Here is an 18,938-nt window from a genome sequence, read left to right as displayed (position 1 = left end):
AGGTTCTCAGAGACCCACTGTGATAATACATGACTTCTAGGAAGCCTATAGAGAAGAGGATACTTTGCTTCCATTTTTCCTGCTGTTCAGCTATTCCTATCTTGGCACTTACGTGTCAGCAGGTGCGTAAAGAGCTGTGCTGTGCCAATGCCAAGACTGACCCAGAAGAGAGATTTCTTGTGGGGTGCTTTACACTTGAAATACTTTTTGGGCTGTCCATCATAACTTTTTTTTTTTTTCTGGGCCTCTGTGCACTAATCAAATAGTCCAAGCTTATTCTGAGCAGGCACCGATAGCTGTCGTAACACATGGACAACTGTGCTGGAAACCAAGAAACTATGTACTGTATGCACACTGAGGGAACAGTGTGCTGGTTCAGGTCATTCACATAACTGGCTGGCCGAATTCTGCATGTCTGTGGTTAGAACAAGGTGCTATTGATTAACTGCAAACCTCAATTTAACTTTCTAAAGTCAGAAGCTAATGAAATAACTTATGCCTACACTATTATACACGCTAGTAATTGGCAGGATGTGCTATGCTCACCCCATATTTCTTTCACTGATCCTATAAATGATCTGTAAGATCATGAGCCACATCAGTTTGGACGTAACTGAATACTTCCCTTCTATCTCAGTGAAAGTTCTATCTTTTGGCTCTCACTCTTTGAACTTCGATTTAGCATTACTGTTTAGAGAGCCCCTGTAAATGGTCATTGAAAAGCTCCTGGCCCAGGTATTGGGTTTTACTGCTGTGAACAATAAGCCTTTTTATTACTAGAAAACTATAATTCAAATTCAAGGTAAGAAAGCAGTGGTGTTTTAATTAGAAAAATACTTACTTGCCACAGCTAAGGTAAGCTAAAACTATTATTTCTGTACATTTTTGTGGGTTTGTATTGTCTTTGCCTTTCAGACATCAGGATAACTGAAAAGAACATGGGAACACTTTGGCAGAAATTTAGCCTACTGTAAACTTAATCTGATCCATTTGTCCTATCCTCAGTCTACAGGAAATAATGGTTGTTTTCTGGACCCCTAGTAAATAGTCTCTGAGAAGAACCAAGCCAAATTTCATAATGACAAATGAGCAGGGTACTAGACCTCATCTCTGTGGATCCCAGTCCATGAAATGTGTGAAGTCATCACAGGTTCTTTGGGTTTTTTTTAAAAGCTGACTCAGAAAAGTGCAAATATGAATTTACAGGCCTCTGTTCAGGAGTGAATGTTTCATATTGATATGTTGTATGAATTCCAAGTGATATTTTAGCTGATTTTCCATTTGTTTTCTATCCTGTTAGTGGAGAAACATTATTTATGTGCCACATCTGCTACTAAAATCTAATATTCACTTGTAATTTGGCCACAGGCATGTAAGTCAAAAAATGAGATTTTTTTTCCTGGCTAAAAGTTAAGGAAAGAAAAAAAAGAAGAAAAGTTAAAACCTCAGTGAATGCAAAGAGTAATCCAGATTCAAACAGTATTTGGTCAAAGAACAATAATGCCCATGTCTATCTCTAAATCATTTGCTAAGTGACCCATTTTTCTATCTAAAGAATGCAACTAATTTTTCAGAAGCATATATTTAAAAATGTCTTGTCTTTTTTTTTCTCCTTAGTTTGTTGTGACGATGTTTTGGAGCATCTATATCTATGACAGGGAACTGGTTTACCCAAAGCTGCTTGATAATTTTATACCAGCGTGGCTAAATCATGGAATGGTGAGTAAAGTAATGTAAACACTTCCTGCATAAACAAAAGTGTAAGACACTGATTTCTCCATGCATGATTCTGCATACTCTTGGTGCTAATCCCCTCAGAAGTGATTAAGGAATGTGATTTGCAAGGAAGAGTAACATCTTTCCTTCTTTGTCTCCTGGAGTCGTATTTGAATCCTTACTAGGTTGAAACTGGAGATTTGAACTTACATGTCCTACATCCCAGGCTTGTTGTGGGGGTCAGCTCTTTCCTGTATAAGGTAACTTTCCCAGAGAAATGTCACCATGGTCATGAGGAAGAGACTGTTCCATAAAACAGAGGTTCTGAATTTGACAAATCTTGCTCTAAAATGACAGAAACACTTAATTGAATGTTTCTTTACCAGTCTGCCAAAGAATAATTCATGATGAAAACCTTTTGGTTTAAAATGCTTTTTCAAAAAATCTCTATTTTTTGGACTTGGGTGTTTTTAGAAAAATAATTCAAGCACACCAAACTTATGTATCAGAGCCTGTATCTGAATATTTTTAATAATGTGGAATTATATGTATCAATGCAAAGCTTTAAAATTGTTGCATTGGTATTCATAAAGGTAGTTTCCTGAGAAGAAATCTGACCTTTTAATCCCTCTCTGCTATGTGAAGTCAGACATCCTTTCTCTCAACTATATATTTAAATGCCAAGGGAAAGTTAAGGCCACAATTTGCCATCAGGTACTTTCCACTGTTGATGCAGCATTTGGAGCTGAAAAGTGTCATGTTTACTTCTCTAGTTGCATCTGTGCAAAATGTTTCATTATTACTTTGTTTTCCTCATCAAGATGTGGCAAACCATTTGGCACTGCTGTTCATCACTAGGCGACAGCAGAATTCATCCTTCCAGGTGTGTGCACTTTATCACCACAGCAGATCAAGATTTGCCCACCATTGCTGCGCTTGATAAATGGTTCTGTTGTGGAGTGGGGCAGATGACATTGCTGTTTTATTTGTTCCCCAGATTTTGTGTCAAACAAGCGATATGAGAGATGCTACCAACAAAAGGAGCACCAGCTTCTGCTAGATACTGTACTGTTTTATGATGTTTTGAAAGGAACAGCATGATATTATGTGTGTCTAGAGCTGAGAAAAGAGTCTGATTCCTGCTATATTTGTTCAGGCTGTCGTCCCCTGAACTTTGAGTTTATGAACTGAAAACTTGAAACACTGCTAAACCATGCACATCTTGATTTTTTTCCCCACAACAGATCAGTCCCAGCTCTGATGACATTTCTTTCAGGTGACATTCCATATACTGGAAGTGTCTAACCTATAACATTTTTCATGAATGTACGTTGTGAAGCAGTTGGCAGCAAAAGGCCATAGGTATTCAGGAAGTCTTCTCTGTGCCATAACTAAAAGGCAACTCAAGCTCATGTTGCTTTGTAGAAATGTATATTTAGTGAGATATGTGAAGAGGTCTTTTGTTTAAGGTTTTTTGATATCATAGAGTTTGCTGAAATGTATTGTGTCCAACTATTTTAGACTTTTTTTTTCAACTTGAAATAATATAGAAAGCATTTTTGAAAGACTTTTGTAGAGGAATTGGTTTCTGTGTCAGTCTCCATTTATCCAGGTGTTCTTCAGTTAGATCACAAGGGAAGCTAATGGCTGTGGGGCTTTTCACCACATTTAGTACATTCTTTCTGATGTTTTATCCATCATCTTATCCTCACCAGCTTTCATGCTAATTAATTCTGATGCATTGCTCATCATGAAAGGGTTATTAAACTACCTTAAGAATGCTTGCACCCCACTTAGTAGTAGTTAAAATTTTGACACGGCAAATTTTACAGAATATGATAGAGGCCCACTTGGTGAAAGGGTAGGACCTCTGGGAATAATTTAGAAAAGTCAGGATCCCTGGCTATTGCTTTGTACTGAAATAAACATTTATTCCCATGTATTCCTGCACATTTTGACAGCAGTTGTGTACATGGAATGATAACTATTCTGAAAGCAAGAGTGGCCATGCTGGAGCCCAACCTTGCACAACAAAACTCATACAAGAGACTCTCATCTGTCAGTGAGAGGTGGGTTGTTTAGCTTCTGTCACATTGCTGATTAATCCCACTTTTGTGTGAGCTTCCCACAAAGTACCTGGTACAGCTCCTAAGGATCTGAGGTCAAACGTTACTTAACCTGGGAACACTCTATCCAGAATTTTTTCACAGCAATTTCCCCAAAATATTTCTTTAGCACAAAAAAAAAAAAAAAAAAAAGCACAATTAAAAAGCCTTCTACTGTATTATGATCAGCTGTAGATACTTGCTCAAGTGTCAACATCAACCTGCAAAATGCATACATAGAAAAGGAGTGAAGAGTCATGAAATCTGGGTGTAATAACAGCAATCATATTTCCTTTAGTAATATGGACATGTATTAAAATATTTGAGAGTATTCATACTTTAGAAGCATTTTAGGTAACTATCTTGAAGGCTCTGTGAAGAAATTGTTTGAAAAGCTCATCCAATTTAGTGTCAGCTCAGGAAGAAGTGGTTTGGGCTGCAGTGCCTGCTGCTTTTTAAGCTTGTAGTAATTAATTCTCCTTCTCCTTTTGCTTTTCCTCCTTTCCCATACGTTTTTTGCAGTTACAACATTGTCCATATCTAAACCCCTATTTTCTTTAACACACTGTAATGTCTTGTTAATACTCAGAGATACTGGTCCTTCATAGCAGCACCTTTTCAATATTAAAAAAAATCAGAATTATAGGAAAACTTCCTTTCTAGAAATGGGAAATGAACCTTGGAAATATGCAGTCCCATTACCAATTCAATTTTAATATTTTTTATAAATTTTCATAGAAAAAGAGGAGAGGCTTATTGCTATGCAGAACCTATTCAGCATAAAATTGCATATAGTTTCAAGAACATCTTTCTATTAACTATGTATATATTTGTGTATATATATATATATATATATATATATATATATATATATATATATATATAATATATACACAACCCCACACCCTGTATTAGTTACAAATATAATTCCTGTATTTGGGAAAATCTGTGTATAAAGTGATGCCTTATGGTACCAGATAGTACCTCATATGTGCAGATTCATACACTTGTGAAAGAACAGAGTTCTACTGTGCCATAAAACTGATGTATTGCATCATCTCAGTCAGTTCATTAATCCATAACCAATGGTATCACTATGACTTGATAAATGACCATGGAAATCAATAGCAGGGTTGCTGGTGATTTGACCAACCCAAGGATTTAATTTCTGTTTATTATCTGAAGGAGCACATTTGAGTAGTTGAAGCTAAGCTTCTGTCCACAGATATAACTACCTGTCTAAAGAGAGTTGTTGCAGAGTAGAGCTGTGTCTCAGCCTTGGTCTGTTTCTGAACTGTGAAGTGCACTTCCTGGATTTATTAGTTATGCAGATGAATTCATCTTTGTGGGCTACAATTTCAGTTGCCAAATTGCTGAACTCTTTCATCAAAGATGTCATTTGTTTTCTGGAGACTGTCCTGCAGTTTGGAACCATATCAGTTCATAATTCCAAATGCATATTTTCCATGGGAAATACTCTTTTACATTTTCTGATGGCTGGCTATCTGATCTTTATCAATATGAGGAATTTTTAATTGAAGACTAACCTTTAGTGTGTAAAATGGATGTGTCATAGTAGTAGGATTTTTTTCAGCTCATTCCTTGCAACTTTTTGTGCTGGGGCTGGCCAGGTTGATGCATGGATAATTCTTCCAGAAATTATATTCTCTTTAATATTAGCCCAGGCTGTAAAACTAGAGGTTGCCCGTATTCTAACCAATGCCCACATAAACAGATATGTAGACTGAATTAATTTACGCTTGAGCATTGCTGATTTTGAGCCAGGTTACATGGCAGGACTGCCTGCAGTATCTGTCCAAGTTAGCATACCATTTCAGCAAAAGTCCTTCTTTGGTTTTTGCAGATGCTGTCTCAAATTTGTTTTAAAAATGTGAATCATCTTTTGTTTGTGGGAAGGAAAGCAAAATACAGAGATAGAAATTACTTACTGAGGAGTTGAAATGCTCTGGAGGTCGGAAACAAAGTAATGTCTTCATATGAAGACCCTAGAGGAGAGGTCAGGAAGGGGGGAAGAGAAATATGCTCTGCATCTGTGGAGTTGGAAAAATGATTATTTTCTGAGTTCTGTGCCACTACAGTCTATATAAGCTCTTCCAGTTTTGTACTCTGTTATTTTTAAAGCTGCTTTCGGGAAATGGGAAACAAAGGCATTTCTAGAAAGACTTACACTCTGTTCTAGTATTCAAGAGAATGCACAAAAACTTGGACAAATAGCAGTTAAAGGAAGGAGAGAAGAAGGAAGAGGAAGGAGCCTGTCCAAGAGGTGTTTATCACAAATTGTCTCCCTTTTCTTATCGCTGACTACTCAGCTGAAAAGTTGAGCCTATGGGAGAGTGGTACAATATCACACCAGCGACCTCTCCAATTGTTTGTCCTGGCAGCCTTGTCCAAGGCCTGGTGGCCATGGTTTGTGTGTCTTTTTGTTTTAATTGTGGAAAGGACATAATCCTGTTGGAATGAGTCTGGAGGAGTGCCACAAAGGTGATTACAGGGATGTAACATCTCTTCTATGGGGAAAGGATGAGAGAATTGACATTGTTCAGCCTGGAGAAGTGATGGCTCCAGAGTGACTTTATTCCAATCTTTCGGTACCTGAAGTGGTCCTTCAAGACAGCTGGAGGGACTTTTTACAAGGATCTATAGTGACAGGACAAGGATATGTAGTGACAGGACAATGGCTTCAAACTGAAAGAGGGCAGGTTAGTTAATTAGACATTAGGAAGAAATTCTTTCCTGTGAGGGTTGTGAAGCACTGGAACAGGTTGTCCAGAGAAGCTGTGAATGTCTTGTCCCTTGAAGTGTTCAAGGCCCGGTTGGATGGGACTCTGAGCAATCTATCTAATGGAAGGGGTCCCTCCCTATGGCAGAGTGGTCAGAACTAGATGATCTTTAAGGTCTCCTACAATCCAAATCATTCTGTGATTTTATGAAAGTTATTTCTCTGGTATAAATCCTTTTTCCTTGATGATTTACCAAGAACAATAGAAAAGGCATGCAAAAATCAAAATCCATCGTGACCTGAACACAGAGATTGGAATGTCCATAAGTGGTGAGTTATTTGACAAACCCATCTCTCCATTAGGCACCAGTCAGGTGATACACAGTGGTCACTCTGATGTATGAACAAGGAGATACTCTGTTTTTCATCAGGTTGTTTCTCTCCATGTAGACCTAAAAATCCTTTTCAGCAATTGTTAATTTGAAACAGTGCATTTTACTTCCTGGGGATGCTTTCCTAACATAGCACATCCCATGGATGGGCTCTGCTTGTGAAATGTAGTGCAGCTTTGTAATGCTTCATGCTTCTGCCTATTTACATTTTTCTGGGATTCATTTTCTAAATCAAATAAATGTGTTTCAAGGATAGTACAACTCAAGTGCTCTTCTTAATTTATTTACAATATTTTCATATGTTAGGTGTGAATAAAATTTTCAGTGCTTCAGGAAGGTGGTCCCACTTTCTACATAAGTTGCAAGGTTTTCTGATAAAAATCAGGGAAAATTTTTAATTTAATTTCCAACAGAATAACCACTCCTAGACCACTATTTAAACATCTGATGGAGAGAATAACAATTGAAGCTGGTTGCCTGGGGACTCAGGATATTTGCAAAACCCATGAAAATAGTGTTGTTGAATTTGTACACTTTTTGCATGTTTATGCTGCAGTTACGTGGCTCCGTCTGTTATCTCTCCTCATTATCTGCCAGTTCCACCACTGGAGTGTAACTACAGGGGTACCAATTGTCTCCCTGCTCTGGGGAGAAAAACAACACCAGCTTAAAAGATTTTTTTTAATTTTCTCTTACCTGTGTGAAGGGCTTGGAAATTGGTGGTATGTCAAAACCTCTGACAGCATAGCATCTGAAAACTGAGAGAGGCTGCTAGGGTGAAGAAGTCCTTGTTGTCCAAACAGCATCCTCTGGAGGCATTAGGAAAACCCCTTTACCTAACACAGTAACAGCACAGCAGTTTTTGTGATGTGGGAAGCTGGCCTTAACCGTGTTACGTATCTGCCAGAGAACACTCATCAGGGTAAGGTGAAGACAGTTTTTTAACTGGACACACATGCTGAATTTTTCCGATTGTTTGCTATTTCCACTAATCTGGAGAAAACCCACACAGAGGCTCCTCCTGATATAAACATCCCTAAACCTTAGTAACAAGGAACCCGAGCGCTTAATAATAGCAAAACCTGCAAGCCCTATTCTGGGTGTGAACATTGAAAATTAAAGGCCTGAGAGCTGAAATCCCCAGATGAAATCTCTTTCAAGAAATTTAACCACCTTCTGTTGACAAGGTCACGTAACTCAGTCTTCTAGCAGAGAGCATGAGAGCATCTAGTGTCAACACCAAGTTGCAGAGTTACAACCAAGGGAAGCGAGAAGGGGAGAGAGCCAGTGAGAGAGCACAAAAAAGGGTGGTTAGGGAAATATGGTTGAATGAGAGGAAAAGACAGGCAGGAGGAAAGAGATGAATTAAATAGTCAGCTGATGCTGTTCCAACTCCTACCTAGGGGGAAAAAAAAGCAAAGAAAAATAACAGATGAGGCAAGTGAATAAAAAAGGAGCCACAGAATAATGTAGACAATCTGGAAGAAACTCAAAATGTTAAAGAGGACTTCAGGGAGGAGGAGGAGGAAGAGAGAAGCAAGGAAATAAACAGATGAAATAAAGAGTATGTTTTCTTCCATCTCATCACTGGGTAGACTTCCCTGAAATTTATTCGTTTGAGGAATTGAGAGCAAGGAAATGGCATATGGTGCTGCTCTGAGGAGAAGAATTGTTTCTGTTGTCGTTGGATATAAGTTTACTGGTCAGGTAAAGTAATATTTGCACAGTGCCATGCCAGGAGCTTCAGAACCTTGGAAAAAGTTTAGGATTAAAACCATCCACAGCCAAGCAAGAGTATGAAACCTGTGTTCATATAAAACTTCCTGTGTGACATCTGTAGAATGACATTGATGTCCTTGCGTCTGTCTATATTTTTATCTGACAACGCTGTACATAATTTTGATCATCTGACCCTCAAAACAGCATCCTTTGTTTAGAAAAGACCCTTTTTTTCAATATCAGCTGTGAAGTGTGAAATGTATTGCATATTAAAACAGATGCAGTTTGCTGAAGGTTGCAGGTGAGCTGGAAGGTCGCATATTTGAAATACCAGAGGTAAAGAGGTGTTCTGTCTGTATTTCAAACTGCCCTCTTTAACAGCCAAAGCTAGGTGTAACTCTGGAAGTAGTAATTATGCTGATAGTAATCATACTGATAATGAAAGCTTAAAGCCAGATTTTCAGCGGAAGTTGCTCATACAGATGTTTGTTAGAGTGATTACTATGGGCACAAAGCGAATGACCAAAGAAAAGCCCCCAAAGGACACATGAAGGGAGTCTTAGCCTTTCTCTGAGTGTGGAGTACTGAGCTATGTTTCCTAGAAGCGGAGTTTGGCCCTGGACTGTTAGGTTTGTTGTTACACCAGCAGTGATGTGGGATGGACATGCATTTGGTTCAGTCACATAGTTCTGACAATATTAGGAATGCTGGTTTTGTGTTAACATTCACTTTTTGTGCAGCTTATATTGCTTGCCATAGACACTGCTGGAGCTGTGGACAGCTCTTCTGTAATGCCTAAGTTGGTACATTTTCTGGTGCTACTGCACCATATATCAGATATATAGTTACAGGGTATAAATGTAAATAAATGTTCAACTTTAAAATCAGTGCAAAATGCATTAATAAGTAGTATGCCTTTTCAATAAAAAAATATATGTGCTTTCTTCTCTCTGCTGAATCAAACACTTGTTTTATCTTTCAACAGAACAGATTTTTGGTTTCTTCCCTGAGTTTTTTTTCCAGAGAGCATAGGCAGATAGTAGAGTCAAACATTACGGGATAGATTGTTATGACTAATAATGAGTATATCCAAAGTCTTTTATCAAGAAAATAGAACATTTCACTGGAAAAAATTAAGTATTGGGGGAGGATGGGTTATATTGATGGAGGTTTAATAAGTCAGCTGCCAGCTACAAGTTTTGTACTCCAATAAACACCCCATACGTGAGCATCCTGGAGGCTATCGTGATGAAGAGCTTTGTCTCCTTAGCAGGTCTCACAAACATGAGGAAGGATGCAAATATCTCTTTGAAGGTACAATAGTTTAATAGGCATTTATTGTGTACCTTTATGTATTTAAGGGACTATGTTTTGCCCTATGATTACAGGGAAATGCAGTGTTATGTACCCTTGGACACACTGGTTACCATTAGCACCCAGAAAAGAGTTAGACTTAGCATACAGTAAAAGTGGGACTGTACTATATTGTACCCACTTTACTAAACTGTGCTGTTAGTGTTCACACATGTGGCAAATATGACTTAATCAGACCACAAATATTTTGCAGCATTCCATGGTATCTCATTTATTTGTTTAATGTGCCACTATAGCAACTGAATTCCATCCTTTTAGATTCTTTTTTTCACAGACCTATGATCTACTTGATTGAAGCTTGGCAGACAGCTTTTCCTTCAATTGAAGGCATATGTATTAGCTCAGTGACCAGATTTTTACCTATTTATCATTGTTGGAAAGTGGGTTATTTCACATGGACACAATACCAGAAGAATCAGCAGACCTGGGGCAGGGAATCTGAGCCCAAAAGCTTATATGCTTTTTCCAGCCCTTGAAGTTGATGGAATAAAAAATACTGCTTCTCCCTGTATCCAGAGATCATTATTGCTTCAGGGAAACTAATACAAAGAAATATTTTGACATTGTTTTTGTAAAAAATTACCACTTTTTAGAAGTAGCTTTTTTCTTTGTTAAATGCTGTCTTCTATGTGTCTTCGTATTTGGAAACAGACAGCATTTCTGCAGAAGTAATTTCATATTCAGATGATTAATATGTTGAAATAGTGCCACAGCAGTAATGTTTTATACATGCTGATAGGCAGAAATCAAGAATTTGGGGACAACCTTAGGACCTCTGCTCTTGGAAGACTAAGCTTTAACAAAACCTGTTATGTTCAATCATCATATTTTAAAATTTCCCACATAGATACAAAGAAATAAAAACAGTGCACATTTTTAGTAACCGGAGGTAGCACAGAGAATGTTTTTGACAGATGTGTAAGCCATTGCCATTAATCATGCAGTTCTACAATTGTCCCTTCTACCTTTGGATCTTTACCCAAGTTCCATCCTGGTGCCCTACTCAGGAAAAGCCATAACCTTTCAGAGGTGTCTTGTTTCTGTCAGAGACCACAAGTCTGACTAAGGTGACCCTTTCCTTCCCTCTGACACCAGAGTTATGTGAGCAGGAAACAACTCTTACCATGGAGAAATAGCAGATGGTGTGAAGTGTCTCAAAATGGCAAAAGGCGGACGAGTGGCGGACCAAAAGGCGGACCAAACATGATTTGCTCTTTCATCTCCATTGCATTATTAACTGATACCCTTCAATTCTTCACACCTTGCTTTCTCTTCAAAACAAGGAATGCTGGATGTTTGAAGTGCTGCTTTTAAACCCCATTTTTATATTTCTATTTTTATTCCTGGATCTATTTTACTAAACAATCTGAGGGAAAATATGTAATGTTTGATCAAAAGCATTTCTTATGTCTTCATAAGCTAGTGCCTGTGTTTTGTGGGGTTTTGTGATGGTAGCTGGAAAAACACTGCTGTCTGTCAGAGGCTTATGCTACTCTGCCTCTGATTCTGGCTGTGAAGTGTCCCAGGCAGGGCTGGGCTGCTGTGCCAGACCAGGCTGTCTGTGCCTGCCCTCTGCTCCTCACCATGCTGGGGCTTGCTGAGACCTCTGAGGGATTTCCCATTCACGTGCCTCACCATCCCATTCATTCAGTTACAGCGAAGAGAGGAATTGCCTCTGCAGATTCCTCTGAGGTTCATGGATGCAAATGCAACTAAGAGAGTTTGTCCATTCTGCTGCACAACACAAGTGGCCTCTACTACAAATAATAACATTACCCATGGTTATGTTCAAATTTAGTGCTCCTGATGTATCATAAAAATTCTAGGCTGATGTAAGGCATGCTATAGAAAGTCAAATATACTTAGAAAGGAAATTCTTTATAAAAATGGCTGTAACAGTCAAATCACATCTTTCAGTTTATTTCCAACAGGAAGAAATTTTATATGCTTCTTGGGGCTTTTAGCTTTTTATTCTGTTATTTTGAGCTTTACCAGCTTTCTATAAAGCCAGTATACAGGGTTCCAACTTGCTGAGTCACTGCAATGCACATTTTTGTGGCTTCTTTTGCAAATGCAATATGTAATGTAGATTTTTTTTTTCAGTGAACTGTTTATGAGATAAGAGGAAATATGCACATCAGTCTACTGAACTTCATATTCTAAGGCAGTTTTTAAAATAAAGGAATGGGAAATTATATAATTTTCTATTAAGGAAACATCCATTAAAAGTGCCTTTTTACTAACAGATTTACTGATGTCTCCATTAACAAACAAAATTTTGTTGGCTGCAAGTTGTTTTAAAATTCATACAGCTGCAAATCTTGTTAGGAGATGAATATTCATATTCTTAGATCAGAGACTAAGGTGGATGGTATTTTGGTCTCTGCTCCTGAAACAGAGGAATGAAAGATGGAAAAGAAGAAGGAATTTGAAGGAGAAAGAAAATCAAGTGTCAGGAGCTAAGAGAAAATGTGATAGCCTTATAGGTTGTTAAGGAGAAGAAGACAGAAAACAAAGTAGAGGAAACCAAATACTGAAATAAAGAGGTGCTAATAGTAGTCAGCTGGAGAGAGCCATAGAATGTGGAGGTGATAATTGTGTGTACTGTACTTCACTGAGAAAAAGCTTGAGATAGAAGTTTAAAGTACCCAGTGTATATTGAAAATTGTTTGCATAGTTTATTTTAGACCAACATGCAGAAATTTAGCTTCATTTGGTTTCTTATGACCACTGTTTTTACAGAACAGTTCTCTTTTTCCAGCATTTTTGCGCATGCAGAAACCAAAAGAATGCCCTGCTTTGCACACTTGGTGCCTCTACTGTTGCCAGAGTTTGTGGGTCTTTAGATCTCCCAGTTGTTTGTCTGAACACTGTGCTACTGAGCCTCCCATAGTTTTTTTTTTCTCCATTACATCAGCTTGGTAGGATTATTATATACAGTAAATCTTTAGTAATATATTTATCATGCATGTATGTATATTGTGTGTATACATAGTGTATGTATAGTGTTTGTGTATATATGCACACACACACCATACATAGAGAGAAATACTTTATATATATTGCCATTCAGCTATTATAATAATAATTGTATTGGTAGATAATACAATTTTAAAGAATATCTATAATTCTATCTAAGCTGATCTCTTTTGATACAAACAAAAGATGTTTAGTCCTTAAATTTCTCTCAGCCTAAATGAATGGACAGGTAAAGACTGGCAGAAGAGAGTATTTTCCTTGCATTACAGAGGAGAAACAAAAACATGGAATTTGTGGTTTGCCTGAAGCTACAGGCAGTTTATTAAAGTTTGAACTGCAAAGTGAATCTGAGTTCGCTTCATTAGTCAGTACTTTTGTTAAGAAATTATTCACTCTCTACAAACCAGGCAAAGACAACAAATTCATAGTCTATGAATGGGCATTCACTTGGGTTTCAAACTTAGGCTCTATTGGAAGGAAGAAGTGACTCAATTTTTGAATAGGGAGATGTTGCTCTAAGTCCTGCTTCACTTAGTTACAATAGGCGTTTCATTATTTTCATTTTGTTTATATCCCTGGAAGTACAGGTTCACCTCACCAACTGCTTTTGTGTTTATGTTTTCTTGTAGTATAGTAACTATTGACAACTTATTCCAAATAATTTGATTTTGGGCGTACCTTTTCTCTGTAAGGAGGAAAATCCCTTAGGTTTCCATTCCTTCTCAGATGATGATTGATTTGAGAAGAGACACGCTGGTATGTAAACAGAAGGATGATTTAAGAAGGATGAACTTGGAAACTGAAAATATGTCAAGGGAGAAGAGCTCCCTCTCATATGCCCTTGCCCTGTCATTTTGGAAATGTTTTTTTCTTTTGTTGTCCAGGAATGCTGTTGGGACCAAAGTGGGAGACGGGGGCAGAAGGGGTGGGTGGGTGTTACCACTAACCAAGATCAAGGAAAGCTGAGAAGTTGAAAATTTTTTAAAGATCTTTCAAATGTATGAAACTCATTTATGGAGTCAAAGCTATTTCAGAAGTTATGTCACTAGTTGTGATTGTGGGTAAGAGGAAATAAAAATACCCAAAAGACAGAAAATAGCTTGTGCAAAAGTGGATCACTGACAGTGAAGTGTAAGAACTGGCCATGAGGAACTCCTTGTATTTTGATAATTTTGACTGATGTAAAAAGGTGTATGTTTACTAGACAAAGTTACACCTCAGTGAGTAGCAGCACGATGTAGAGGCCTGGATTGACTTTGGGAAGTACCTTTCTTCAGGCAAGAATTCCGTGTTTACCAGTTCTGTCTCAAATCTGAACTCTACTGCTTAGCTGGCAGTAATACAAATATTCACAGCTGTATAAAAAATGTTATTTAGTTCACAACAGTAGCCATGGTTACCTGCATACTTTCATTGCCTTATTCATGTGCAATTCTTTTTTTTTTCTGGAAATACCATTACCATGTAATATTATACTCTACAGCCTCTTGGTAAGTTTTACAGTGTCAGGAAGAAAATTCTGTGGTGAACCTGAAAGTGTATTTTATTGAGTTGACTTCTTCAAGGAAGATCACACCTATACATTGCTAGGCAGAGCAGGCAAGTCTGAACATTCTGTGACTGCAATTTCAAAATATAAATAGTAATATGTAAAATTCCTTGGCTTTGAAAATTCTCTGATAATGTTTTAACTGCACAACATTTTAAATGAACTAGCCCCTGCTTGGTCCCTTCACAGGTGACACAGACCTGCCAGTTCCTGTCAGTACATGTTAGAATAGCATGACTATCTTCATTTACTCTTGCAAGAAATGTGAACCCCAGCAACCTCAGAAGGGTAGAAAAGTACTATGATTTTCCTCTTCTCTCTTACTTCTGTAAGTATAACTCAGTGCACTCCATGCAGATGAAATATACTTGAGAATCTAGTGTTTCCGTTGTGTTCATGGAAACTAGTCTCGCGTGTATTACTGCAGCAGAATTCCCAACCTAACCTTTGCTAGGAAAAGAAAATAGTACTTAATTTTCCAGATATCTCAGATCACTTTGCAAACAAATGAATTAAACTTTACAAGAGTATTGAAGACAGTTTATTTAGGCTTTTATATTCTTTTCTTAATTGAAAGGTGTGACATTATTTCTGGAGGATTAAAATTGCCTATTGCTTTAAATTAACAGCAGCAAAAGGAGTAAAGGATATTTGCTTTTTTAATCTGGCAAATTTATCTAAAGAATTTCAGTATAAAGTTCCTTACCACTATTGCTACTTTTGTAGAGAACACTTACTAGACTGAATGTAAAAGTCGTATTTCAGGGTCATATTCCTTGGCATTTTCATGTAAACAGTAAAACCTAGGATTTTAGTATGTGTTGCATAAAGATTGAACTGAATTTCTAAAACAAAATTTAAAAATTGCTCATGTAACCTTATGAAACCTTGTTAAAAGCCTGGTAGAGTTTTAAAATACTATCCAGGCCTGTTTTTAATGCATCTCCTACAGGAAGAAGGAAGATGGCATTAAGATGAAAATTTCTATAGTGAAGCCGGCTGTTACCAGTCTGGCTTCTGTTCCTGCCGTAGCAGTGCCAGCTTGGAGCTATTTATAAGCATTAGCCTATATCTATCCACATACATGGATCTACTACTCTCTTTAGCAGTAGTTCTGCTCCTGAAGAAGTTGGTTGGAGGTTTCAAGCTTTATTTTTCCTTTCAGAGACCAATTTCTTCAACTATCCTTATTACCAGTTAGTGGGAATTTGGCAGGCATTCACTCCCTGCCAGAGCTCTTGCATCAGTTTTCCTGCACTGGCCTACAAGGCAGAAGGCTCAATTGTGGTGCCTTCAAATTCCTCAGACCTAGTTTCTTACAGTACTGGACCCTCTGCATCATATGATTTCAATACCTTTTCCTCCTGAAGTGAAAATTATAAGACTCTTCAAAAATGTTAATTGGTCCCCTTATCTCAAAGATACAACTTGTCTCAGTTACAAAAACAAAATTGCCTCTTGTCAGATATCACACCAGAATTCAATCTGCTTCTGACTGCAGTGAAGTATTCTGTTCCTGTACATGATTTACAGTACAAATAAAACCTGTTTTCTTTCATTTTCCTGATGATGAATTCTGGGCAATAAATGCTTTCCCCAGGAGTCAGTCCTTGCTTGGAGCAAAGGCATTGTTTAAGTTTGCTGCACCACAGCACGGCTGCAGCCTTGTGTGGTCTGCAGCATTCTCTTAACACTTCATGCCTTCGTTCACCCTCCATAAATTAGATACAAGGCAGCCAAGCAAGCCTTTCTGCATCTTGCACTACACCACCTTTATCCATGACATGAATCCCAAAATGATACATGCTCCCTGGCAGAGTCTGAGTGAGAGCATGCTCCACTGCCATAGCAGCAGCAGCAGCAAGCCTCCAGCAGTGGCCTTGGGGTGTGTTATGTCTTCTTCCACCTCATGCAATACATTTATGTAGCACTGAGGAGAGCAAAAAGCTCTCATGGCTGGTACATTTGCACTGATGGGCTCAAAACTAAGTTAAACTGAGAAAGCAAAATAACAGAACAAGTATTTTATGCAAACGATCTTCTTCATTCTCACATTCTCAGTTCTAACAATTGTTTCTCTGCCCCACAGCTTAGGCACATTGGTGACCTAATGCAAGAGGGTTTTTCCTGATTAAATGGAGTGGAAAGCATTCTGCAGCCATTCAATTGGTTCTCCCTGTTAGTGGTGATTTTAAAATAAATATAATATTTTGATTTCTTTATCTACTTGTGGTAGTTTACTTTTGAAGAACATTTAACTTAGCCTTCTGGCTTTTACCAAAGAGTGGCTCAAATGTTAAAGATATTTGTGCAGAAATGTGCTTGCACCAAATTAGTCTTTGATATCAAATTCATAACCTTCTGGAAAGGTAGTAAATTTTATATCCAACAAATAGGTAATTTTTCCTCCACATTAGCAACTTAAAACCATTTTTACAGCTCTAGTCAGCACTCCCCCCACTTTATTTATCTCTTCTTTTATGTAGCTGCATAATGTATATGTATATGTATATGTATATGTATATGTATATGTATATGTATCTTTTACCCTCTGCAGTGTTTTGTCCTTCAAAGATTTGAAGCAATGTGCTCAGTGTCTGCTAATAAAATTTTTTCCATGGCAGAAAATTATGACTTTGCAGAAAGAGAGTTTGCTATAAGTTATGGGGAAGTCACAGCCTCATAGCATCAAGTTTGAGTTTTAGCTGGGACTTCCGCCCCTCATATGTACTTAAGCTCTCCTAAACAGAGGAGATGTCATGCTTAAATTATTTTCAGCTTCTGACCTCTTCAGTTCTGAAATTCCAACCACTAAAATGTGAGGTTTCCCTAGTATTGATTTCAAAGGACAGGTCAAGGTGAAATGTCAATGTGAAAAGGAAGGGAAATACAGGTCCCCATGGGTTCCTTCCAACTCAGGATATTCTATGATTCTATATAGTATTATCTGGGTATCCAGTGTCCAGTTAATATAAATAAATCAGTTTTACTAGAATTTGTTGGAGTGTTTTTACTGCTAGAACTCAGACCCCATGGGATACAGTTAACCATCTCCAGATGGGAAATGGAAAGGACCATCAGCAGCACAGAAAAACTTTTCCTCAGTGAGGAGGGCTACTGCAGCTGGAATTCATGGAGATGCAAAGGGAAGCTAGCTGCTCAGACTTTGAGAGTCAACAATCTTCTTCCACTTGCTCTCTTCATGGCAGGGCATTTACCAAACCTGCTGTGCTAAGAGAGGTGCAAAGGAGATGGTGAGCTACCCAGGGAGAGCTCTCTAAGAGGCACACTCCTCGAGGCAGGGATCGATGTTTGCCTGTTGTTAGGATGGCATTTAGATGAGCTGTGTGTTGAGTGAAGTCTCGTGGGACTGAAATGAGTGCAGAATCTTCTTTCCTTTCTTTTGCAAGTCTGTCTGCAGGGAAGCCTTGGATGACATTTGACACTGTCTCACTTTTCACGTCTTTATCGAACTCTGGCCACATAGAGGCTCTGTAAAGAAACTGGATGCTGGGACAAGGAGTGGGTTGGAATCTGTCTGCTCACAAGATACTCTGTGACTAAGTACATTTCTTTCATCATAACCTTTTCCACCTTGCTGATTGAGAAACTGGGTAATGATGATACACAGATAGTTTTTCAGAAAATTTTATGGACCTATTGACTTGTAAGGAACATCTTTGTGGTTAAATGAGATGTCCTGCTTTTAAAATGTTGTTTATCTCAGCTGGTCTCTAAACAAGTTCAGGGAAAATGAATGGGCAGAAAAATATGTCCACCACCAAACAGCCTAAGGTGCAGTACAGAAAGTTGTATTTAGAACATAATGTTATAGACGCGTTGTCAGGGAGTATTCCTGTTGCACAATGTTCTGAAAACATCTCTGTTTGCCTCGAGGGAATGCCCGTCTGCCCTTCTTATGATCCATGGGGAAAACTACCCTTGTGGTAAACGCAGATGGAGTGTTTCCAATGTCTAATACCCATCCTGTTTTTGTTCCTAGTACAGCAACTGATGTGTTTGTGGAAATCATATTGGTACACAACAGAGAGAGGAGGGTTTTCAACTTTTAAGGTTCTCTGATTACAGAAAAACTCAACTTTAAGGACACAATTATAATGCTAAAGTTTTCTGGTTTGCAATTATTAAATGGTTTTGAAATGTTTACCATGTTTTATAGTTGATATCCAGTAGCTGTGACACTGTTTAAATCCTATCCCCAGTGCCTCTTTCCAATTACTCTGCCCCTGCAGGTGGACATTATTCTTTCAAGGAACTATACTCCCACAAAACCAGTGACTCAGGATGCTTTCAGGAGCTATCCTGTGGAATGCATCATAGGTGCTTGTACTGCTCATGCACCA

General features: G+C 38.1%; 1 protein-coding gene across 1 annotated transcript in view; it reads left to right on the top strand.

Annotated features, from left to right (window-relative positions):
* AIG1 (androgen induced 1) overlaps positions 1-18,938 on the top strand; it is a 123,161-nt gene that overhangs the window by 45,826 nt on the left and 58,397 nt on the right. The window contains exon 3 of the mRNA XM_084201888.1: positions 1,618-1,719. Within this exon, the coding sequence (XP_084058014.1) occupies positions 1,618-1,719 (102 nt within the window). The remainder of the gene's footprint in view (positions 1-1,617; positions 1,720-18,938) is intronic.

This window comes from Fringilla coelebs (assembly GCF_963513975.1).
Source record: "Fringilla coelebs genome assembly, chromosome: 3".
NCBI classification, from domain to species: domain Eukaryota; kingdom Metazoa; phylum Chordata; class Aves; order Passeriformes; family Fringillidae; genus Fringilla; species Fringilla coelebs.
The sequence above is the reverse complement of the archived record's forward strand: the minus strand, read 5'-3'. Positions and strand labels throughout refer to the sequence as shown.